Source organism: Hirundo rustica, chromosome 4 (genome assembly GCF_015227805.2).
Source record: "Hirundo rustica isolate bHirRus1 chromosome 4, bHirRus1.pri.v3, whole genome shotgun sequence".
Taxonomy (NCBI): Eukaryota; Metazoa; Chordata; class Aves; order Passeriformes; family Hirundinidae; genus Hirundo; species Hirundo rustica.
This window is the reverse complement of record NC_053453.1, coordinates 35,851,107-35,876,560: the sequence shown is the minus strand read 5'-3', so window position 1 is coordinate 35,876,560 and position 25,454 is coordinate 35,851,107. Positions and strand designations below refer to the sequence as shown.

The 25,454-nt window shown below is 37.7% G+C and overlaps 1 protein-coding gene across 3 annotated transcripts in view; it reads right to left on the bottom strand.

Annotated features, from left to right (window-relative positions):
* RAB3IP (RAB3A interacting protein) overlaps positions 1-14,645 on the bottom strand; it is a 32,893-nt gene extending 18,248 nt beyond the window's left edge. For 2 of the 3 annotated variants that reach the window (XM_040061920.2, XM_040061922.2), the window contains exons 1-3: positions 14,570-14,645; positions 6,186-6,458; positions 5,716-5,977 (exon numbers count right to left, since the gene is read on the bottom strand). In XM_040061920.2, coding sequence (XP_039917854.1) covers positions 5,716-5,977; positions 6,186-6,433 — 510 coding nt within the window. In that variant the 5' untranslated portion in view covers positions 6,434-6,458; positions 14,570-14,645. Of the gene's footprint in view, positions 1-5,715; positions 5,978-6,185; positions 6,459-13,911; positions 13,933-14,569 lie in introns of those variants that run through there. The other variant, XM_040061921.2, reaches the window with a different exon arrangement.
* Positions 14,646-25,454: the final 10,809 nt, after the last annotated feature.

Below are 25,454 nucleotides of genomic sequence, written 5' to 3'. Positions count from 1 at the left end.
ATTTGCTCTGAAAATCTCCACAAGCCAGTAAAAAAATAGCTGCTTTCAGAAAACTGTGGGAGGCCAGTCACAAGTCACAAAAAAAGGCCCAAATGGCAGCTTCTGTTGTGTTTTTGGAAGGTGGTTAGTATTTCTTCCAAACTCTTCATGACTGCAGTAATGTTGCATATAACTATGTGGGAAACTGCATCCTGCCTTGTAGCATGCTGGTATTAGGTCTTGCTCTCAATTTTGGCAGTGAAATTGGCAATAGATTTTTCTGTTTCAAACAGGGAAGGGTCCTGTTTGACTTCAGCTCCTAGACTGGACAAGATTTTAGGGACTCTTCTACAATAATTTAGTATCAAAGGCATTATTCTATCCTTCTTTTATTTGGTTTTAACTTTGAACATTTTGATTGATTTTTATTTGTCTAGTTTATTTGTCATTTGGATTTTTTTGCTTTCAATATGCAACTATTTTGTGAGGTACCACTTAAATAATGGGGATTTTCCCAAACACGGTATTTCTCAAATTCTATTCAAATCTTACCTGCTAGCTAGTATTCTGCACATAGAATCTATCTCTTTCTCAAAACAATACCCCAAAAAAGGCAGCAGGAAAATAGCTACAGATGGAGGCATGAGAAGAAGGGAATACAAAAAACTAAACAAAAAAAAAGGGGAAAAAAAAGAGGTTAAAAAAAGGAAGGGGGAAAAATTAATTATTTTGTGTTGGTTTAAAGTATTTCCCATATAAAGTACAGTTCCTTAATCAGGAAATGGAAGATTCTGATGCAAAATTCTTAAAGCTCAAAAAAGAGTTGAAATTTTTCCTATAAATGCAGAGGAAAGATCAACATTTCATTTCCTTTGGCTTACTTCCCTGATTCATAAGAACGATGCTACATATGCATCAATACATCTTAAAAAGCAGGTTGTATCAATATTCACATCAAGAGCTGTCAAACTAACAGTGCATGGAAAACTACCCCAGGTTCACCTAACACTATCGCTACACTGCTTACATAAAACAGTTACATCTTGCCTGCAATTGGAAAGATTAGGAGAGATTAGATTAAAACTTAGGCAGATGAGTAAAGTTTCTTAACTAAAAGACCACACCTGGCAGTCTACTATGCAGGGCTGCTTAGCTGAATTTGTCAAACACTAGGCAAGTTTCCACGACATGATTCAGGTGAAGCATAATGTAAGACATTATTTTTGTCAAGCAAATTTAAGCTCAGGCTTTTTAGGCAGGGCAGAAATGAAGAGTGCCTAAAGCAGAAAGCTTAGCAGTTATTAGAAACATAACTACTGCCTGTGGCTTAGAGGCATTACTGGAGACTTCCCAGCCATACCCAATAAAGAAGCAGAAAAGACAACTGTGCGTGCTAACCATTCATGCTGCAGTCCTTTATACATTACTGTTCTGAAAAAGTAACTACATTAAGATGAGGAACTAATATAAAGCACACTACAAACACAGAGAAGGCAAGAAAAAAAATTAATTTGCATGGGAAAAAAAAAAGCCTTACAGTTTAAAAAAAGTCTGTATCAAAGGGTCATATTGTTGTTTATTTCTCTTTGATCATCTCAGACTACAGAGTGGGTATTTAAAAAGAAACATGAGATAAGAATTCCAAATTACTGTTTCAAAACCATTCACACTTTACATTCTAAGAACAAAATCATCCTACATCTAGCTCAGCAATTTAACCAAGTCAGAACTAGATGCATAATACCAAGGAAAGGACATTTTCTACAGATATCACCTAAATTCTGAACTGTGGCATACTGCTGAATTCTGAAGTTGTCAACTAAGTATTCCTATTAAATGCACACCATTTTGACTGGTCTTCACTCAGCACACAAGTTTAAAAAACTACATAAAAATCAGTCCTTTGCAACCAGATTCACAAGGGAGTGATCTGATGTGACAGATGATCCAGGATCGCCTTTCAAAGAGCAGCATTTCACAAACTATTGAATTCTCTTATGGCGTGGGTGAAGATGTTTCTATTTTGCTTTCATGTAGTCTTCTTTCTACTCACCTGAGAAAATTTCTCTGCCTACAATGCACTGAAACAGCATAAGAGGTGTGGAAACTTTCATCAAAGGCAGCCAGGAACTGCTAAAACACCTTCAAAAAACCAATGCACCTTTTAACCATCACAAGCCTGTGGCCTTACAATTCAACCGCAAATTGATTTTAGAAAAGACTGAAAGCATACATTTCAGTACAGTTCTAACACACCCTCATTTTTATTGTTAACTTAAAAGAAGATAACAGAAAATTTAAAATGCTGAACAGTACTGTATAGTACTACTAGAATTCCTGGGTAGTTATTGTGAACCTGTTTATTGATTAACCCATGCAGAGTTTTAAAATATCATGTTTTACTGCAGATCTTAAGACAAGAGATCAAATACTTAGTTTGTTTCTGAGATGAAATATGCATACAGAAACTGAAGCCTTCAAAAGAAAATTTTAAATCTGAGAATCAGGCTCCCAAACTGTGTTGAAATTGACAGTACATTCTAAACTATCACCTCTTTCACAAAAATTACTTTATCGGGGGAAAACAAATCAATTTTACTCTACTAGAAAAACAGAATTCCTTCACATGTTTCTAGAGAAAGGCAAACATGGTTTTACTTGTTACTAACAACCGCACAGACCTTACTCTAAAAGACCATGGGAATCATGGAAACCAAACACGTTGTTACCATCATCTCTGGCAGACTGCTCTAAAAAAGAGGGCTAAAACATCAGTTCGTTTGACAAAAACAGCTTTGGGTCGAATCACACAAAAATTCAAGAAAAACATGACTTTGAAATGCTAAAGCTCAGAAACTACAGGTAAGCTATCCAAAACACAAGCAGTATGTTGGTTAACTCAGATGAAAAGCAAAAGGTATTCCCTTGCAAGGACTCCACTAAATTTGTGTATCAAGAAATACCACGTACCAAAAGACCACCACTATTTTCTGGGAGGCTGTCTACATGTGGCTGACCTATGGTCAATAACCACAGTGACAGCGCTCAATCCAAACATGGCAGAGAAAATATAAATTCATTGAGATGTGAGGACATAAGGTCCCAGGCACTACAATCGCTAAGTCCTTTAACACCTTTTCAATTTCACTGATGCTGCTTTAGAAGATTAGAGAAACAACAAAGGTTCAGATGATCTAAAGCAAATACCGCTCATCTCCACCTTCAGAATATAGCCAAAAATTACAACTTCAGTGAAAAAATAAGCAAAAAATTACCTGAATGGTCTCAAAGATTGAAAAATTCTGTCATTTTAATTAAGGGAACATTTTAAGGCAAGAATATGTAAAATCGTATATGCCCCATTAATACAGAGTTCAGCACTGCTTTTAAGCTCTGACCCAACCTTCCTCTCAATCTCATGACATGATTTGATGCTGCAACCAGTCTAGATTGAAGTAGAAAGTGTATTTTTCTCTCACCAAGACACAGACTTTTGGAAGACTTTTTAAACAATCTTGCCAGTGATGCCATTCATTTTAAGAAGTCTATAGTCTTGAGAAATCCAAGGCATACATAAAGCAGAGAAAAAAACCCACCTTATTCTATTACTGAATAATTTATTCAGGAACCATACTGAAATGTCTAACAATTACATGGCATACATACATTATCTAATATAAAAAACCTGACAGCACTTTCAAGAAAAAAAGTTGCACTCCAAGTAATGTGAAAAAAAATCAGTGGATCCCTAAACTTTAAAATTTCCTTTTCCTTTCTAGTCCCCTTTCTGATCACAACTGCAACAAATTCAAATCAATCTTTAATGTATAGTACAATAGCACACAGTTTGAGTAGGAAATTTGGAACAAATGAAAAATGCAAAATAGCAAATTTGCATTTACTTTGTTCACTCTCTGTAGCCTGTAAAGTTTCCAGGCTCAGTAAGTTCACTAAATTCAAGTGCAAATTGTAATTCTCATTTTTCTCACTAGTAAACAGCACAGAGAATTAGAGCGAATTTAAAGCCATTACACAAAAGACAACCAGTTATACAAAGACACTACCTATTCATTACATCCCTACAGGGTTTGAACTGAATACTGAAACTAAAGATTGTATGACATATGAATTACACACAGAGAATACAGCACTACATGAACAGCCATGAGTTTTGGAAGAAAGATAACAGAGATGAGCTAGGGATAGGAAAAAACAGTCCTCATGCAGGAAGAGGAAGAAAGTGGGTATAATGAAAGGAACGAGGTTTATTGTTGTACAGTCTGTACAGACCCCTGCCGTGACTAAGCAATTCTGAAACAGGGCAAATTTAGAAAGACAAGCAAAGCAAGTTACCTCTCCAGCGTAACACTGGCAAGAATCACATGAAGAGTTGAGAATTAGCAAGAACTCTGATATCAGCAGTCTCAAGTTAGTGCTGAATTGCTTTTGTTAAGACCACACAAAGAGCTTTAACACATATAACATGCAGTTAAGTATGTCCTAGCAGCCTTCGTGCCATTTCCTTAAGAACAGCCTTAACAAATTTCAGAGTGAAACAGGAAACATTTCAATCTTTAAGAAAGTATACCACAAAGTAGTATACATTGGAATAAGATTTTTAGATCACTCCAAGCTATCAGTAGCAGATCCAAGTTGTGGTTTTTTCAAGTTCATGAGCTGTAATTTGGTATACTGCAAAGAACTTTTCTAAAGTTTAGATGATAATTTGTTCTTATTTTCTAGGGTTCCAAGTTTAACTGCTAGGATTATATATTCATCACATGCAAGGTCTTCAAGTTTAGCTCAGGTTAATGTTTTCTTTCAGTGGTCAAAAGCTAAGCAAACACACATATTAGCAAAGGACGCCACTACTCAGCAATAAAACAATCAAAAGAAAAAACAATGTCTGAATCCATACTTAAGGTTCACTATGACAGTAATGATGACTGCATCCAACAAGATAATGTAACAGAGGTAGCAAGTTCAAACACAAGATGATCTTAAACCCAAACAAGAATGGAATCACCTAGAGGAGAAGAAAGGCCACAGATACAAATAGCACAAAATCTCCTCAAAAACAGAGAAATGTTAAAATGATAAATAATGGCTTTACATTTATATAGCACCATCCATCCAAACAAGACAAAGCGCTTTACAAATATTAATGAACTGAGACACAGTGTCTTCAAAGGTATCCATATTCAATTTGAAGTGTGGTTTAACAGTACTCTAAAGAACACCAAAGACATTTTTACAGCTTCTTTCCTATGCAGGCATTCCCCTATGAAACACTCCTGTTTCTAAAGCATTTGTAAATTCCATGACACATGCTACACTTTTAAACTCTAGAGGAAAGACAGTTTGAAAGGTATGTAATCAGTGTCTATAAATACTTATTCAGTAACAACAGAATGACAGAAAATTACTCCTATTCTCAAATGTCAGAATGCAGGAAAGCCTACATTTCAAAAAGACACTGCGTTTAACCAAATATTACAGCAAAAGCTTCCATGGTTAAGTAGCAGCAGCAGCACTAGAAAAAAAACATTATCAAAGAATAATTCTAAAGACATCAGCACTGCACTTAGAAAATTTTACATTAAATAATTACATTATTATAAATCTATAAGAAATGAGCAGACTTCAAGTGCACCTTCTGGCCCACCTATCATTCTGCAATATTAGAAACACTTTGAGGAGAGAAAAGGAGAGAGGAGACAAGACAACAAACCTTACCCTCTGAGCTTTTGCAAGTTCTTCTTTCAACCGTTCATAGCCCTTTTCTCTTACTTCCAGTACAGATGGGCTCCGTAAGTGAGATAAACTGTCTGTACTCAACCCAAAAATATCTTCATTTCCTTCAGCAACATCTGCTACTGTAGTACCCTGCAAAAGCTCTCTCTCTACGTTATTGCTCTCCTTCCTGGCATTACTGTGATTGAACGACCCACTCTGGGGTCCAGAGGTAGAACAAAGTACTGCGTCGGTAACATTGATGCTGTAAAGAAAGCAACATAATTTTTATTCATATAATACATAAAGAGTAAGTATTTTAGAAACGGCAGTAGTGATGTTGAATATATAATTATGGACACAATTTAATATCACAACATTGTAAATAATATTAAAATTGTATCTTTATTGAAGCAAATAGTTTATATGCAACAAACACCAACAATTTAAATAAAAAGACACGTGACATTTACCTGACACCTGATACTTCTCCACAATTCAGTTGTCTGGGAGATGAATAAACAGGTTGCGTTGGAAGGTCAGAAACATCTAATGTATTGGGTTGGATTGGTGTGGACACAACAGAAGGATGTGGTCGGTAGATTACACTGGGTGAGGTAGTTTGTTCCTGAGTCCCTGGCTCATTTACTCCAAGAAGATCTGGTGTAGTAGGCGAAGCGAGGTTCACTTCATGAAAGCCTTCCAAAGGGTCACTGGCCATAATAAAAGCCTCATTATATGAATTCCTAAATGAAATAACCACATTATCAGAAAGTAAACAGGAAATACTTAAATATATCTCACAGCTATTTGAATTTTAAAAACACTCAAATATGTTCAGAGTACTTCGTGATAGAATGGAAACCGTGGACTACTCCTGCAAAAGTATGAACTTCAACCACCAAAAATGTGGGTTTTTTCCTACCCATTGTACTGTTGAGTCCAGAAGATCTAACAGCAAACTCTGCATCTAAAAGGGATGATGAAATCAAGAACATGCTCTACATCATAAAACAAGGTAATTTTTAATATAATCTAGAGCTGTTTCATCTCAAAACAAATATATTTCATTCATGAAAGAGGGGTAGACCTGGGAATCAGAAAAAAAAAAATTCTAAACCTAAAACTAAACCAGCTTTCATCTCAATGAAGCAAATAATCTAGGACAGAAATCAGTGCACCTTTAAATAAATTACAGTCCATAGTGATTTTGGTTAAATTACTCATCTGATTATTTAACTGTTAACTGAAATGACAGACTTAGCCAGTAAGATTTCTCATGAAGAATGATGCTATGTATTTAACACATCACATGATTAAGTGAACGTTACAATTGTGAACAAGTAAGCCAAAAATATATTATAGGTAAAAAGAACTATGAATTAGCAATTTAACTGACAATCTTTCGATTTATTTTTTAATTACATATGTTTTTCATAAGATCAACAGAAAACATGTACAACATGTGATTTTTACTAGTCCTACTTTCCATCAGTTTATCAGAGACGACAAAAATCTTTGCATAATTCAAAACTGTATGTTGGAAGTAGTATGAAGAAATTTGTGAAGGAATTACTTAGCACTGATTATTCACTGCAAAAAAACCCCAAACCTTTTCCACATTACATAAATACAGAAGAGAGAAAAGGCTCAAAAAGATACTTAATCTGCAAAAAAAATCTAAACAAAATAACACGCATTTTACACAGAAAGTTGCTTGGATCCTTCACTTGAAAAAACAAGGCAGGGATAAGATCTGAAAAAATGATTGTCATAACCATGAAGAGAGGATGCCATCAACTTCCATGCACACCCACTTCATTAGCTACTTCAAAAAATACACAAGAAGACATCTAGAACAGAATCCCAAAATTACGTATGAAGTAGTGTTTTAGTTAAATTAAGACTTTCTGGTCACTTTAAACTCAAAGAACACTATTCAAAACTGATCTGCATCTCAAGGATTATGGTGTGCATACAGTGTGAAAAAAGGAGCTTTGCTACATCAGCAGGTACATGTGCGAGAAATTCAACCATTCACACAGCAAGAATATGTTAACTGCTAAAAAAAAAAAAAAAAAAAAAAGAAAAGAAAAAAGTGAAAGGGAAAAAAAAGATTCACACCCCTCTAAGAAATTGCCCAGACTTAAGGGACACAAAGGACCTTACACAAATAAAAAGGAACATTTTTGGTTTGGGTTCCTTTTCAGCAGAAAACTTTAGGCAGAAATTTGTTTTATTTTGAACTATCAAGAGCAGTTGCACAAGTATGATTTACACAAAAAAACACTGTCACAGATTTGGGCTTTGAAGCTTTCCCATAACAGTGATGAAAAGCATATTTTAAAGTAACTTTGGCAAATATTGCTGTTTTCCCTATAGTTGTCCTTAACTATTAGAAGCCTCATGCTCTATATCATGATAAAGCCTGTTAAGTAGACAAATTAAAATTAAGGAACTGACACAGCTACAGGACATTTCTTCAAAGTTTAATTTCAAGAATGTTTTCAGCTCTACAATGCAATTATTACATAATTCTTTTACATTTAAAAATCTGAAATGCTGCCATCTTTATAGTTTGTCACCCCAGTTGATAAATATCCAAGTCGCAGATCTCAAAGTCAGGGTCACATCTATACACTTTCCCTTTCTTAGTTCCCACCATTCGCTTCTTTCACCACTAAGCCGGTCGTACCAAACACCATTGTACTGGCAACAACACCAACCTGTCATTTACAATTCCCAATACTTTGGATTACAGCCTTCACAACGAACAAGACACAGCCTATGAACATGGATGTACAAGGGCTGCTGGAAGCTTTGCCTTTTCTACAGCACCCAGGAAAGTGCATCCAAATCCACGCAACAAAAGTAGAAATTGAGACCCACCTGAGACCAAAACAGGAACACACCCCTGCCACGTACACCCTGCTGTTTCTATTTCAAGTTTGAAAGATGCATTGTTAGACACTTAAACTTACCGTCTGCCTTGATATTCAATAGAGATATCATGGAACTTCATACCACTAGTACCATTGACTGTTTAAAGTTGCACACCCCATTGGGCTGGACTTTTGCCATTTTTTTCAAAAATTGTTCTTAAAAAAATACTACTTAGCCTTTTCCAAGAATAAAAAAAGGCTCAAGAAAAGCTTATTTGTTGCTTTTTTGTTTATTTTACTATTTCTGTACAAATCTTAGGGCTCTCTGTTTGGAGCAACAGGTTAAAAGATGCACCATTCTATATATTTGTGCTAACAGACACATCTGCATTCTGAAGCCCAGAAGGCCATGCTGGCTCACATAGAGAAAAAACAATTGAAAGCCTACTTATTATCTTTCAAATGTTCAAATGCATTTCTAGCTGCCCCTCTGGAACATCACATCAATTTACCCTTGCAAAATAGTTCAGGGGATGGATGGGAGGAATCTATCCTACCTGCATGGTCCCACTCCTTTGAGAAATGTTCCACTTAACTCTTTTCTACAGCTTTTCCACCTAACCTGCCTATATCCTGCAGTATTTTTAACAGTAAAAAAAAAGAAAGAGCCCAAACCTAAAAGATCAGGGCATTTACAGGACTATCACTCTACATATACATGAAATACTAACCTCAGCCTAACAGTAAATAAATCCATGCATAACTACTCAGCTATCAAAAAACAAGCTCTTTCAGATGCAGGAATGAAAAAAGTTTAAAAAGTTATACAAGTTATTCCTGGAAGAGCTGAAAATAAAGTCCCTCAGCTATTTTTTTCCCATAGCCTGTCAAATGGGCACTCAAGCAAACCATCTGTGTAAAACACTTTCCATTCACAACTTTTTTCCTTCCTAAGATTACTTCTCACTAGGCAGTGAGCAGGCAGAAGCTGGGTACAACACCCAAATAAGACAAAGAAGACCATATTAAGTATCTCAGCTTCAAGACTCACCAACACCATTATTAAGACACATCACACATTAATAAACCAAGCATACATGCAAAAAGCCAGGTGGTTGTAAAATTAAAAGCTCTCTTTTGGAAAAGAACTCTTCAAAGTAATGGTAAACAAAGGCAGGAGGATTAAAGATGCACATTAAATTTCATTTAAGATTAGAGGCTTCCTTAAGGAAGGATTCATATTATTGACTAAGGCAGCGGTGAACAGCCTTGCTGTGAAGGAACATGAAGCAAATGGTAAGCAGAGAGCTTCATTAGGAGCCAAGCTGACTGTGTGCAAAAATCCACACAGTGTTGGCACAGCACTCTTTAGTAGTAATTCTGATACTGTGAGTGAACAAAAGCTGATATTCTGACATTTCAGGGCAGTACATGTGTTAAATAAAATAATTAATTTTCTCAGTATTTTTCCTACCACATTAATATAAGGTGAAAGCTTGGAATCACATTAATGCCTAGCAAACATGATTATATTTGTCTCAGTTGATACTATGCAATTAGAATCACATTAAAAAGTCAAGTATTGTAATAAATCAGGATAAAACAACAAAATAAGTCATGTCTTTATGCTTTCATCTGGAAATAATGCAAATTTGGAGGGAGCTGACAAAATGTCACCTTCTATTACCTTTTTGCTGCCACACCTGCACTGCTGACTAACCAAAACTTCATGAGGAAACTATGCTCATATCAGTTATTTTCTCTAATAGTAAACAAAAATATACTACAAAGAAATCAGTTTAACAACAGTTGGTTTAACACTTTGTAAAGCTTCTAACAGAAATTGAGAACCACAAATATTTTAACCTAATTTTTCTGTTACAACCCTAAGAGGAATTTAGCTACTTGTCTGAATCAAAGCACCCAATAACTGAATACTAGAAAACTCCCAGAAAGGCAGTAATTTACTGTGGTTTGTTTCCTTAAAAAAAAAAAAAAAATTATATATATATATATATATATATATATATATATTTTTTTTTTTTTTTTTTTTTTTTTTAAACCACCTACTACAAACTCTGGAGTCTTTCACAGATTGCTTTTGAATACCAGATACTTTGAAGATAACTCTGAACAACCTCCTGACTGCTAGAGTCCATTTAAAAGCAATGCCAACACCAAACATTTCACACATCATCAGTAATCTCATTTTTAGCTTTAATAGTAAAAGAGTACAATCCTAACAGAATGGCTACCTGCTCAAGCAGGAAGAAAAAAAATCCCCTAAGGAAGAAAGTTAACACCTCTAAACATTTTCACCAAGAGGAAATTGTAGTTAGTATTTACCAAAAGAACGTGCCTATTAGCCACTGTGGTTTAACCTGCACGCAGCAAGCCTTTTAATATGTAACTGAGTCTCAAAGACTTCATTTATTAGACTCCAACATCTGCTTCAGCTGATTTGGGAGGGGTCTGGAGAGTGGATTTTTCCTCAAAACGACTGCCATCAGCCCACCACTGGGCCTGCATTCTTCTCAGTCGGTTTAGGGATTTTTTTTTAAGTATTTGGGATTATAGAGCCAGGAACATAATGTGTTTTGAACTCTAGAGAACTCAGGAGGGAATTAAGAATAGTGGAGTAATAAATACCTTTTAAAGAAGCAGTTCAATTAAGTCGTGCTACTTCAAACCTATCAGATGCAAATAGGTGGTTTAAAATTTAAATTGTTGTAAGGCACATACAGGCATTAATTTCAAGTTCAAAACTAATTCAATTACATCTATCCAGTGTAAGATATTAATGAGATGTAGGCACAGGACCAAGTCTAGTAGATTTTCTTCTTTAACTGTTTTATATTTAAGCTTAGCCAGAGATCTCAAGCAAGTTTAAACACTATTATCAATGCCCGTTGATTGCACGAACACAATTCAAGATTTGACACAGGAATTCCTTTAACGTTTGCAAAAAGTAATTCCCAGTCTGAAAATTTTGCAATTGTGATAGAAATTTCTGTTCCAGAAACACAAAACAAAACCTTTTTTTTTTTTTTTAAAGTAAGAAAGCACTGGACTACTCCAGTCTTTACATATTCTAGTTCTATTTTCAAGTGACCTCACACCATGTATTTACCAATAGATGATAAATTAGGCAAGACAGAAAAAGGAAGATAAATTTCAAGTTTGGCAAGTCTACAGAACTCAACAGCTAGCAGAAACACACTTGGTTTAATGTGAGAATATTTTTCTACTGCATTCCCTCTAGTGCTGTCATATACTACTACGATGCAGGTCTTCTATTTTTCCTCTCACCTTATGCATTGAAAACACTCTTCTGCACTGTATTAAAAGAAGCACAGTCTACTTGATAGCAGGATTTTATGAAGCTAAAAGAATTTTTGTTTTGATGAACTTATGATTAAAAAAAGCTCTTTTAAAAACTTTATTATAGGTGTATCTTCAACTAGAAAAATATAGGTACAGACAGTGTCTCTCTTACAGAAACAAGTAGCATACGAGATTCAATGACCTATATTTATGAAGTGCTTGTGAAACTTATAAATAAACACGGTTTAGAGTCTGGTAGATAGTACACCTCTTTCTAGAGTGAAAAGTCAATGCTTTGCAGATGCAAAGAATATCGCAAACTTTCATTGTAAACAAACATTCAAGGAATGCTGTTCTGTTCACAAAGACTCTCAAACCAAGTTAATTAAACTGAAAATATTATTCTCTTTGCGGTTGCTGTTCTTTTTAAAGTAGAGCATTGTTCTGCCTTATCTTGGAAACAATTTCACAAGCCCATCTCAGGTTTAAACCTTATCACAGTGACTGTAGTGTCATTCTTGCCAAGACTTAGACCTAAAGACCCTCTTGTTTTCAGTTAACACTGAAGATATTCAGCAAGTAAACTTAAACTTCAATAAAATTACCATTAATTTCCTGACATCGTATCTGCAAATGCATTTAAAGAAATATTTTCTTAATTTATTAAAAAATGGTTAGCATATTAATGCTAATAAATTCTCTAATACAAGTCTTGACAGTTTACAGTAAGACAATATTTTACATGCTGTATCAAAAAGAGTCTTAAAAATAAAAATCCAAAGGACAGCTCTATTTTCAGAGAAAATCTATAAACCTAAGTGGAACAGTGAGTGACCACCTCATTTGGTATTTTACATGAATTTTTAAACCAAGTCAATAAAAGCTATGAAGATAGCTGCAGTCTATAATCAAAATGCTTCTTGTGACTGTTCCATTCTTCTATGGAAAAAAAAAATCTCCTTTTAAATATAGCAGAATAAGATGGATATTCCAGTCGCAGCTGTGAGGTACACTCCCATTTGTTATTTATTAAAAGCATAATGAGAACAGTAAATTATTTATCCTTCTTTGCTCACTAGGTAACATTAACCGAGCACAACGGATGAATGACTGCCAAGAGACAAAAACAGAAGGCCAAACTTTAACCCTTCCAAAAACTCATTAAACAAATCTATAATAGAAACAACAATAAAAATATTAAAGCAATAAGATTTCAGGTTTTGCCCTATAGTGAGGAATACAAATATTTGAACAGATGGTAGCTGCCAATACATACTTCTAGTCTGAATAACCTTACATCTGCTTCAAAAGAGAAGCTGATAATTTCAGTTACAGCAAGTCTGTAGAAGATTAATTATTTTATCTATCTAGATAACTGTTTTTGAGACTTCCTAAGAACATGCTTTAAAATGAGCACAGCAAACAAACCAAGCAACAAAACCTAGTACATTATCTGCAAACAAAACAGACAACACTTTCAAACTCATGAAAACACTGTAGCTTTTGTCAGCAAGACAAACTCTGAGGGTATCACTAAGCCTTTGGTCACTCTGTGCCCTCCTACTTCCAAAACCCCGCGACTCTCGGAGAATTAGCGGAGCATCAGCACCCTGGCAGCACAAATTTCTGCACAGCTCATCGCTTGAACTCAAGATGTAACCAAAATTTATTTTCTGAGCCTTACTGTCCAACATAACTACATCAGAAACTAAGGCGAAGTCAAATATGCTACTTAACTACTTTAGCTTACAAGAATACTTATGGGCAACTAAGTATGACACTCAATATCACTCGCCAGACCATAAAGCAACCACAAACGCGACAGATGAGCGCAGCCCCACTGTCCCACAGCGCAAAACGCCACTCCGGCCCCTGCCCACGCTGCTCTGGCACCCCTCGAGGGGGTGAGATCTGCGAACCCCACGAGTGGCCCTGCCCGGCCCTACCCCCGCTTCTCACTCTGCCCCTTTCGGCGCCCTCCCCTGATCCGCACCTGCCGCCCCGCCGGGTGAGAGCTCTGCGAGCGGAGGCGAAGCGTTCAGCACTAGCTCAGCCTCTTCTCGCATCCCTCCTCCCCTCGTCTCGGTCACCGCCGCCGGGCCGCCCTTCCCCTCGGGCCCCGCACAGGCACTACGCGGAGAGCACGGCAGCTGCTCCGACCCGCCCGCCCCGGGGATGCGATGGCTCTTTGTCCGCGGCCGCTGCCTCCCCCAGGACAGGTGCTCCCGGCACTTCCTCTCAGGGTGATTCCTGAGAAACACTTTTGCCCAGTTTTGCCTTCGACCGCGGCTGGACTCGGGGACAAGCGCATCCCCGCCGCCGACTGCCCCTTCCGTGCCCACGCAAGCCTCGACGGATCCGGGGACGCCCTCCCGTCGCAGACGAGCAGAGCGGCATTGCCCGGGCCGTCACCTGTCCCCGCGTTCTTCCGGGCAGGGACCCACAGCCGCCACAGCCAGCCCGCGCCCGGTCACGGCGCCCCGGCTAGAGGCAGCGCTCGCCGGAGGCGCCGGCTCCGCCCGCCCGGACAGAGGCTCCCGGAGACGCGTCAGCGGGCAGGTGCAGCAGCACTATCGAGGAGCCACAGCCCGGGCAGGCACCGCACGCTCCCGCTGGCGGAGCCGGGGCCGCGCAGCCCCCGCCGCACGTACCTGCCGAGCCTCGAGAGAGGAGCGGCCGCCGCCGTCGCCGCGTCCCCTCGGCCGACCTGCGGGGCCGGGCCGCGCATGCGCGGCGCGGCGCAGCGCCCGCAGCGGGGTGGGGGGGCAGGTGTGCGCGGCCCCGCTGCCGCCCCCTAGCGGCGGGGCGGGGGTGAGCTGCGTGAGGGGAGCGGGACGGGGCCTACGCGCGTCACCGGGGCCAGAGGGTTAAAACGCCGAAACATTGCTTCTGTTCAAGGGCAGATGAGGACAGGGCTGTTGAGCTCCGAGTGTTTTGTTGCCGTGAAAAACACAATAATTCTGTGTTCAATGGTATGCAGTAACAAAGGCACGGGATTGTGCAATTAAAAATGAGAAAATTAAAGTTACACCAGGTGATTATCCAGCAATTTTCATTTGTGGGGCATGCACTGCTCCAAATCAGTTTCCGAGCCTCCCTAATGCATGTCATAATTAAAGACTGAACTGTTCACACAAAATTTCTGAAATGAGGCCACATATAAAACTATAAAAGCACTCACTTAGAAGGAGAGGTGTTTTTTCCAGCTCCAGTAGTTTGATAAAGAGCTATTACTACTACGTCTCATCTGGGCTTGCCCCTTGCCGCCCTGACACAAGCATAATACTTAGCATGCTTGAAGTCCTGGTCTGTACTGTGTGTGAAGTCCTATGTGTGCTATGTCTTCAAAGGTGACAGGCGAAATATTATAAAGCTGCTATAAATAAGACTCCATTTCACCACTGGTCTGATTACAGTGCCAAAAAATATGCTTCAAGTGACGGCAATATTAGCTGGACCGCATACTTTTCTTGCTGTTAGTGCAGCTGAACTGAGCCATGTGCTGCATGGTGAGGAACATCAGCAACAATCTAAGGTAAATAAGACCTCCTCCCACTCATCAGTTAAGGAATTTAGGCCACATTCCAGCCAATAGTTGAAACTCTAATTATCTTGACAGCTTTCCACTGAATTTGAAAGAATCCTGTTTGGCCAGTCCTGCAGGGCATAGCCACAGACAAATAATGTTCTCTGTGGCACATTCCCCATTGGCGTCCAGGCATCCACCAAGCCGGAAGTTCATTGAGAGCAAAATAATATGACAAAGATGATGTCAAAAGGCAAATGTATCATAAAGTAAATGCAGTACATAAAAGTACTAATATCTTCTAATTTACTTTCCAATATGTAAATCTACACTGACTACAATGGGGCTCAGGCAGAAAAAATGGCTACAGAAAGTCACCATCTATAGCTTTTCTGGAAGCAATCTGAAAACCAAGAAACCAAAGTGAAATATTGAAATATTCAAACAACAGTATAACTTGAAGTTTGTTGTAACAAACCCAAAAGAGAAGAGATGTTCAGTATAAGGACCTTGAACTTTAAATTATCTAATTTACTAAAATTGGCATGAGGTAGAATCCAGGCAGTGCTATCAGAATACAGGTTTAACAAATTAAAAGATGCATCAGAAAGTTTATTAAAAACATGATTACAAAAGAGATGACAAATGGAATCAGAAGTTGAAAACAACCTATTAAGATATAGTAAACCAACAAGAGTCTATAATTAGGATCTGTAATCCAATAGTTCTTAACCCTGTACAATGACTGTGCTTGGCATGACAATCTGCTGTCTTTACCAGATTAGACATCTTGCATTTCAAGAAATAAAAGCAACACAGTTCCAAAGACTACTAAAATTAATCACCAACAGATTTATGTTGCCAATGTACTCCTGTATTTTGCTGTGTGTAATACTTTAAAGAGTCAGGCAGCAACAAACCACAGAAAGCATAATATACATTGTGAAAATTAGAAGTTAAAATAAATTGAATAAATAAATTGAGTTAAATCCAGAGTAATAAATAAGAGAAAGAGCTTTTTGAGAGGGGCTGAAGGAAAAGAAAAATATATTTTAGAAGAGTGTTTTTATCCAGCCCTTTGCTCCTTCCTGAGCTGCACATCAGTGTCAGGGCAGAGCTACTCCTCCAGGCATCATGAACTGAGAGCCAAATTTACCAATGAGGGCACAGCCAAGAACAAGTCCAGTGGCAATAGCAATGAGCTTTGCCATACACCAGTGACCATCACCCAAGGTGAGACATCAAATCAGGTTCGGGATCCATTCAGGAAATCTTGTCAGGATGAGCAGGAGCTGGTACTGGAGGCATGTATGATCTGTGTGCAGACTACACCTGTAATGTAGGTCTGAGGCTCATCCAAGGAAGGATCATCCAAGACAGACTCACACAAGATAAAGTACAGTTTGTCTGTTTGTTTTGAGCTCCCTAGTGTGGTTAAATGCCCCAGATCAGAAATTCCCATTCTCCAGCTGGATAGAACATGAATAGGTACCTTGGCACAGACTTGGCGGGAGCAATCTATATACTAAAAACTGAATCTCACTTGTGTAACTTCTCTTCAGTCACACTGATGGAAGGTGTGATAAAAATGATTACAAACCGTTCCTGCACTGCACAGAGTCACCCTGAACTGCAGCTCTGTCTGTCAATGTTTTCCGTCACATTTGAACCATATGTCTGAGAGATTGTATCTTCAAATCTGGTTATTTCCTTTCCTAATAGTTACAGTCCACTCAACCTTAGAAACCTATTTCAGGGAGGAGAAAACAGAAGAGACAAAGATATTTCGCAGAAGATAGTCCCAGACCATAGCAGGGCTCTCTGTTGAAGGCAAGGATGGTTGCAGGACTTTAGAAAAACCAAGAGTGTCATTTCTCTTTGATCTGAATTTAGTTAAAAATTCTCATCTGCACACAGAAGCATAAATGCCAGCTAATGTAATTTTCCCCTTTACAGGTTGGGAGGAATAAAAGAAAGAGATGGTTGTTCTCTTTGTAGAAGATGTTCAAGTGTTTAGTATGGGAAGATAAAATTTGAAATCTCATGTTCTATTTGTTTATGGTACTACTTACTTTCTTATTATATTAATTTTTTAATAGCGAATGAACTGTACTTATTACCTCCCTTTTTGTCAAGATGTTATAAAACAATATACTAAGGATGAATCTATTGATAGTAGCCACACTTGCATTGAAATCCCATAGTACAGTGAAAAAAAACCAAACCAACCCCAAAGAATGATCCACTATATACAGAAAAAGGTACAGAGACTATAAGCCTTATCTATTTCAGAAATTTCCCCCCACCCACCCCCCTTCACTAGCTCAGCTGAACCAGTGCTTGCAGTATTGGGAACTATAGTTCCACACTCAGGCACATTTCTTCAATGTTTAGCTCAGCATTTTGAAAGCAAATCCAGTTGGTACCTTGGCATAAATAAGCTTCCAACTTATTGGAGCTCTAAAACTTATCGCTATGCTGCCCTCCCTGTCCAAGTAATAAAATGTTAAAACTGGTGAGGTCTGTGTTATTTTTCAAATCTACCCACTTTAAAAAGGCCCAGAATAATAGAAAATAAGAAGCATTGATATTAACTGCTCCTGAAGCTCTTTCTCAAAACTTCCAAAGGTGAAAGACAGAACAGCCTCACTAAGCAGTACATTCCAGTGCTGAACTAACCTTGGAGTTACAAATATCTTCCAAAGTCTAACCTCATCTCCCGTGCTGCAGCATAGAGGAGGTAACAAGCTTATCTCAGTGGACAGAGGAAGCAGCAATCTTCAGGGCATTTGATAAGCATCATCTATACCCTCAATTTTGTCAAAGAATAAACAATTATTTTAATCTTTTCTCATAGGTGATATTTTTTAGACCTCAAATTGTGTTTATTGTTCTCTCTGGGCTTCTTCCTGTGGGTCTTTACCAGAACAGTGCTTAGTTCCAGGCACAGCACTCCAGCTGAGGTCTGACCCAGCACTGGCTTTAAGATATCATACCTCTGCTTATACATCCCACCTAGTATCTTTTGCTCTTTCTCTTATAGCAGCAGAACACTGCCTAACCAGTCCTTTTCCAGCTTGTGTATGACCTTACTTGTGAATTTTCTTCTATGTCCATAGATTCTTACTGAATTCTAATCTTGTTCTGAAAAAAAAAAAAAAAGTTTAAGACTTCATATCTTGCAGATTTGATAAGTGAACTGTCAATTCCATCAGCCAAGTCATTCCTTAAAATGCTGCATGTTATCGGATCCAGAAGGATCCTCTGAGCTGAGATGTCCTTTTGAAATATTGATCTTCAAAAAAAACCATGGTTTGAGTGGGGTTTTCTTACCCATCTTGTACTGTTTTACAGTAGTTTATGTGGACAGCATGCCTCTCCCTTTCTTACGAAGTGTCACAGGAGGGAATTTCAAAAGACTTAGCAAACTCTATCTGTATCACATATATTGATTCTTTCCTTTCTGTCTTCAAATGATGTACTCAAATCATGCAACAAATATGTTGCAGCGTCAAAACTTCAAACTGCTTCATAGTTTTCTCCTCTGTTATCAATGTTATCCCCTCTATTGTCCATGCACTGAATTAACAATAGCTTTAAACAAGATATCTAATAAGGAAATGTTCGTTAAAGCCCTGTGTTCATTAATTGACAGTCAAGGCTTGCATACTAAAAAATACAAATTTGGCAAATAAATTCCTTTTATACACAGCATATATATATACATATATATATATATATATATACACACAACCAGCAGAACTCACTGACACGATATTAAAACCACGGCACATTATTACTGATTTAAAAAAAAAAAAAAAAAAAAAAGAAGAAAAAAAAAGAAAGAAAAACCAACAAAAAACCCTGTTTCATGAATACACAGAACACAGCCTAACCAGGAAAGATAAAAATTAATAAAGAATATAAATTGTTTAACTACTAAAATTACAAGGATTAAAAAGAAATTCCCCATTCAAGTACATTAGATTACCATCTAATACTTTTTGACTGTAAGACTGATTCTGCAAACAAGCTGCCCAGCTACACAGATTCTACTGTTGAATATGAAATAAATAAAGGCTCTAGATTTCTTTGAAGGTGCTTATAAATGTAACAATACTAAGTAGAAGAAACATAACAACTGAAATGGGCTTACCGACTTATGTAAGGACTGACATGTGGCTTCATTTATCTTTAGAAGCAAGCCAGGGACGGATCCAGAGTCCAATTAAAAATAGTACATGTTCATCCCTAGTTGGAAGACAGCAGAGATACCAAACTTGAACTCAGAAATCAGAAAATAAAAATACAAAATACGTTTTCACATGAAAGTTAGCTCTCCAATAATGCAAACAAACTTTGTAGCCTCAACAAACCTGTTGTTAAAACTTAAAAATTCTTTTACTTGATGAGACTCCAAAAACAACTCCACCAAATACTAAAAATAAAAGCAGTGAAAGGCATCAGGTGAAAATTCAGGGATCCTGTGTTTTATTCACAAGCCTGCTTTGGGCCTGGGTACCTTCCTTGTGCCTTAATTTTTCCATCTTTAAATGAAATTCATTAAATTTCTTTCTACTTCCCCATAACATGCACTCACGTGATAAATTTCAAATAATTTTTCCTCATTCTTTCAGACTGAAGTTGCCATGTAAATGGAATATGTGGCTTTAATGGGCTGATTTTTCTCAAACCATTCTCTATTTTTGCTCAGCAATGCGGAGATTAAAAACCAGACTTCAGTCAAGCCTGCCAGTTATTGCTGAGTTCTGTTTATGAGGTAAAGCTGATCTTATGGAGAAGTTCCTACAGATACCAACCATTTCCCTATGTGATAGAAATACCATTTTATTCACCTTCTGTTTAGAGTTATCTAGTTGGTACGGGCATCACTCCACTGGACATAGGAATGCCTCCCAGTTTAGAGCGGCCTTTTGTTCTCCTTGTCTTCTTCTGTCTTCTCAAGCTCGGCACACTCATGATGCCAAGGCTTTGCAAGTTCAGTGCAGCAGAGAGGCATTTCTGAAAAGTAGTCTGAATTCCTCACGCAGTTGCATAGATGGTAAAAAATGCTGAAGTAGTATTGAAACCAGAGCAGTTTCGGTGACACAGAAGAGAGGGATTACTGTTACGCTTTCCAAAGTGACCTTAAAAGCGCTAGGCCTCCCAGCAGTCTAGTCTCCAGTATCATATACATCTCTGTTACCTTGATTGGAAATGTCCTCTCGCACTCACCGTGGTAGGAAACATTTTCTGTCACCTCGTTAAAACAGTCAAAGCATGGATTTACCCAGAGGAGAGTGAAGGATAAATTCCCCAGCAAGCACCATTAAATGCCCGTGCATGTTCTGGGCCACGCACTGGCTCAGCAGCAGCATAGCAAGAGGAGGGTTTGTTTCATCTGCTCTTGGCTAACAGATTGAACCTTATGTCTGGGAGAACAATGAGACTTTACGTGCTGTTCAGGCTTTTTTTCTAAGTGAAAAGTTGCAGAGAGCAGAGAATGAGAGTGTTTGTTGAAATTCCGGTGGAAATTTTCAGGCTTGTTTTCCATAGAAAAATGTTAGTTGTTTATCTCTGTTGGTTCACAAAACACACTTCTTTTTCCTGCGTGCTACTTGCTTTTTATACTCTTTCTGGGTTTTTTTCCATCTGAAAAGTGAACAAATGAATCTCTGAGGGAGAAATAAGCAAAAGAGGAAAACCAGAGTTAGCTTTAATACAGGGCTGGCAGGACCGCCTGGCTGATGGAGTAAAATCCTCAGTTTTATCCTTTTCATGTATGTATTACTGCTACTTTGAATGCCAGAATGTATTAATGGGGTTCTTTGAAATAAAACTAGTTAAATAAGAGAAAACTCATGTGAGTTGTTCCCTTTACAAAAACTAAATGAATGATGGTTAGCCATCTCAATGTAATCCTTTTTTAGCACAAATACCAATAATCCTATTCTCACAAATATAGCAACAACAACTATTCCAAATTCTTTCGAGACAACGACTCTAAAAAAACTCACCTTTTCTAGAGACATTTCCCTGGAAATATTCTTCTGTTCTTAGTTGCTTTCTTGTTCTTGGAATCTCTTCTGTCTCATCTTTCCCCTTATCTCTCATACAAGCAGATATTACAACAAATCTCTCTGCCCAAGAGAAAACTCAAGAAAATCCTCTATCCTTACAAGTCCCATTGGCACTTGCTGGTACCATGACTCTAAATCTTGGGTTGGGGTCCCCTTTAATTTGAATAGAGATAGTGAAAGGTGTACTTTCTCCCATCAATTGCCACATGGTTTAATCGCACCTCTAGCAGTGTTATATAGGGTGAATTACTCCACAGTTTTGTATCACTCATCACTGCATAGTGTTGTTGTCTTAAGCAGTGCACTAATCTGGATCATCATTCTTGAGGGTGGATTTTCGTATACACAAACCAAAATATAATCATTTAAAGAATTTCTCCAAATAAGCAAAGCTATCCCTAAAAAGCGGGAGAAACACAATGGCTCAGTTGTAGTGTGATGTGTGTTGTCTATTTTTACATACTATTTCTATTATTATTGTTGTTATTATTATTGTATTTCTAGTCAGGGAATATGGGTCATCATTTGCTATTCTGAGATGTAACATCCCTCACTCAAAACCTAGGCCATTAAGCCATAAAGAGCATGAATTTATGAGGCTTCCAGTGATGCCTCAAAAATCTTGACTGAGAGCACAAAAATGCCTGTTGTGCAAACAAAGATGCTAATTAACTCTAACATTAATATATTAGATTAATATTTGTGGTGCAAAATAAACATTTAAATGGGAGAAAATATTTGTCTTTCTCTAATTTAACTCCACAAAAAATGCAGGAGATATTAGTATAAATTATGAAGCACTATCAACTATCAGTATTCTTCAATGTCCAGAACAATACAAACTTTTGTTGACATAACTTCTCCACTGAAAAGAAAAGAAATTATGGTTTTGAAGCATAAAAAAAAAAAAAAGTTATGCAAATGTCTGTGCAATCCGCTGCATTTTTTGGTAAGTAAAGAAATTGTCTAATATCCAACATTTAATAATGTGCAAGAAGTTTTGAAACCCTGGTCATATTGCAAAGCAAAATGAAACTGACTTCAGAAAAGCCAATCCATAGAGCAAAAATCAAGCACCTCTCCTTCTGTGATTGCCTTTCAACCATTTAGCTTTCACTTAAACTATGCTAGCAAGTATTAAATTATCTACTCAGATTGTTTCAGATGAACATGATACAGTGCACTTTGGAGACATAAGTCATGAGAAAGCTCTCCCAGTCAAACCAGGCACTGGCTTTTGAATCCAGTTCCTGGACATCCTATTCCTTGATGCACTGTTGATCTCATCTTCTGTCTGATAAGTCCCATGGTGACATTATGTGTCTGGGCCTTTTGCCAATAAAAGGATTGTTGAGGCTGATAAGAATCACAGTAACAATACTTCTTATAGCAAACTCAGCACTACTGCATAACAAATGATGTTTATGTTATTACAAGGAAGTTGCAAAGTATAGTATTTTTGATTGCAGTTTTACAGTATTCAGAGAATTAATCTGTCAGGACAGCAGGATTTATCCTGCAGACAAATTCATTTGTAATCCTTTCAAGTATTCTACCATGTGACTTCAAGAGATAAAAGAGCCTCCTTTATATTTCCACAACCCACACTGAGTGATGCTTAGTACAGTGTTATCTTGCCTACTAGATTAACTTTTAATTACTGCAATTTCTTTCATGAAAGAGTCTGTAAGATAGCACAGCAAGTCTCTATATGTTAATTCTATGGGCAGAGGACATTTTATGTTAATTTGCTGATTTATTTAAGACAGAAATTCCAGCAGCAAGTGACAGTAAGTAGAAAAGTATAGCAAAACTCAGTATATTCTCATTTGAGAAAATCTGGCAGCAGGTTCCTTAATACTCCTCTCTTCCCAACATTTAAATTATCCACTTCGTTTCAATAAGAAAATTTTTTCCTGTTGTTCAGACCACGTTTTAGCCTATTTTTTATGGCATTTCTTTAGGATTGGCTTGTGTTGTTACAGATACTGAAGTGCTTGCTTGAAGCTTCACTAGCACATGATATTAATTGTCTCTTCCAGAAATCTTCTAGTATAAATAGGATCAAAAATTAAGAGGAAAGAGAAGTTGAAAGCATAAATATATTAAATGACTTCTATTTGATGGATTTCTATCTGTTGCACTCAGCTGTCCTGTTAAACACTCGTGGATGATACTAGCAGAAACCTGTCTACTTACACAGTGCTAAAATGTTTTTGTCTCTTCTATGTGTTCAAAGTACATCAAGAGAAAACAAATGCAAAATACACCATTATTGGTGATCATTAGTAGAACTGCATATAGAAAGGAACTTCTGAAAACTATTTTTGTAGATGAAAACACATTTCCCTAGAGGAAAACAGAGGAAGAGAGGTAAAAACATGGCCTATCTATGGAAATATCCAACAAGGAAACAGGGACACCTTAGAGATAAAAGAAGGAATATTTCCTGCAGAACCAGTCCCAATGGAGCTACACAGATGGAAACCTGTATTTATTTCTGCCTCTGAAAACATAGGAGCTCTAAATCTCATGTCTTCTGCAAAACAGCTCAGAGCCGGTAGAACAATCTCCGCCACTCCAATCTGCAGGAATACTGAAGAGCCGCCAGGAAAACCACCTGATACCCACAGACACACAGAGGTGCTATTATTTACTGCTCAGTGAGACCAGCAAATGATTATGCTCAGCAAAGAAAAATGTTTTAGGCCTAAGTAATTATTTTTACCAGTGACCTTAAAATATCCCTGTTGTTAAGAATTTTCCTTGCACAGGGCAGTTTCTGTAATAGGATCAGGCAGTATGTTTCTTCATGCCAAGTCACTGAATGCTAAAATGATTTGTCATCTTTCGCCACAGGCCACTGCCTGACACACACATGCCACAGTCTAATGTATCGCCTGCTTTGACATCAAAGTGTCTTTCTTCAGCCATTAACAACAAGAAGAAAGGCAAACAATGGCAGAAACTTCCATTCTTTCTGGGAGAGTTTTAATTAAATAAATAGCTTTAATAAAATCAAATAGCTTAATGGGACTAAGGCAGGAGGGAAAACCTTTCATCATAAAATGAATTAAATGCATAAATCTTGCTTATGCTTTCCCCCTGCAATTTTTAATTTACTTCACATTCATATTATTTCATTCTCTGCTGAAGTTTATGACAACATTAGATGATATCTCCTGGGCTTTCACAGTCTATCACCTTTTACAGTTCACTCTTAATGCCATGGGTCATAAAAGACAGAGTTCATCTCATTTTACAGAGGGGAAGAGGGAAAGAAGTCCTTTGTAAAACCTCCAGTTGCAGAAGGATTTTCACGTGCTGGAATATACAATTGTGAATAGATCCACTGAGATTTTTAGTAGCAGCAACTCTGCCTGTTTTTGAGGGATGAGTGATTTCTATAGCATGCCCCAGAGACCTGATCTCCCAAATCAAATAAGCAAAGCAGAAATGCAGCAAATTCTGTGCTCCAGGATGGGACCAAGGTGCAGCTGGGGCACATTTTTAGGTTTGGTGGAGTTGTCTCTGGTCTTCTTATTTAGATGTAGTTAATCAGTGCTATTCATTGATGTGTCTTACCAGGACTGTGTTAGAGACATATTGCTTTTTAAGACAAGTCTCAAAACAAAATGCTCCCTTGTTGTCCATCCCATCTTGGAGGAAATAAAATGCAAAAAAATCACCTATATGTGCCAGCCAAAACCATTGCAAGATTCTTCATTCAAATGAAAGGTCCTTCCGATGGCAAGTGGCATTATAATTATAGACTAGAAAAGAGCAAGATCAGCAGCTGCTGCTGCTGCTGCTTGCGTTTGTTCCCTGTGTAACTGACAGGACAGAGTACTTGGCAAAAACAGACTTCCAGAAGTGGAAAGACATTTTAACCCCTGTTCTTGTCAGTCCACTCCTCTTAGTGCTCAGCAC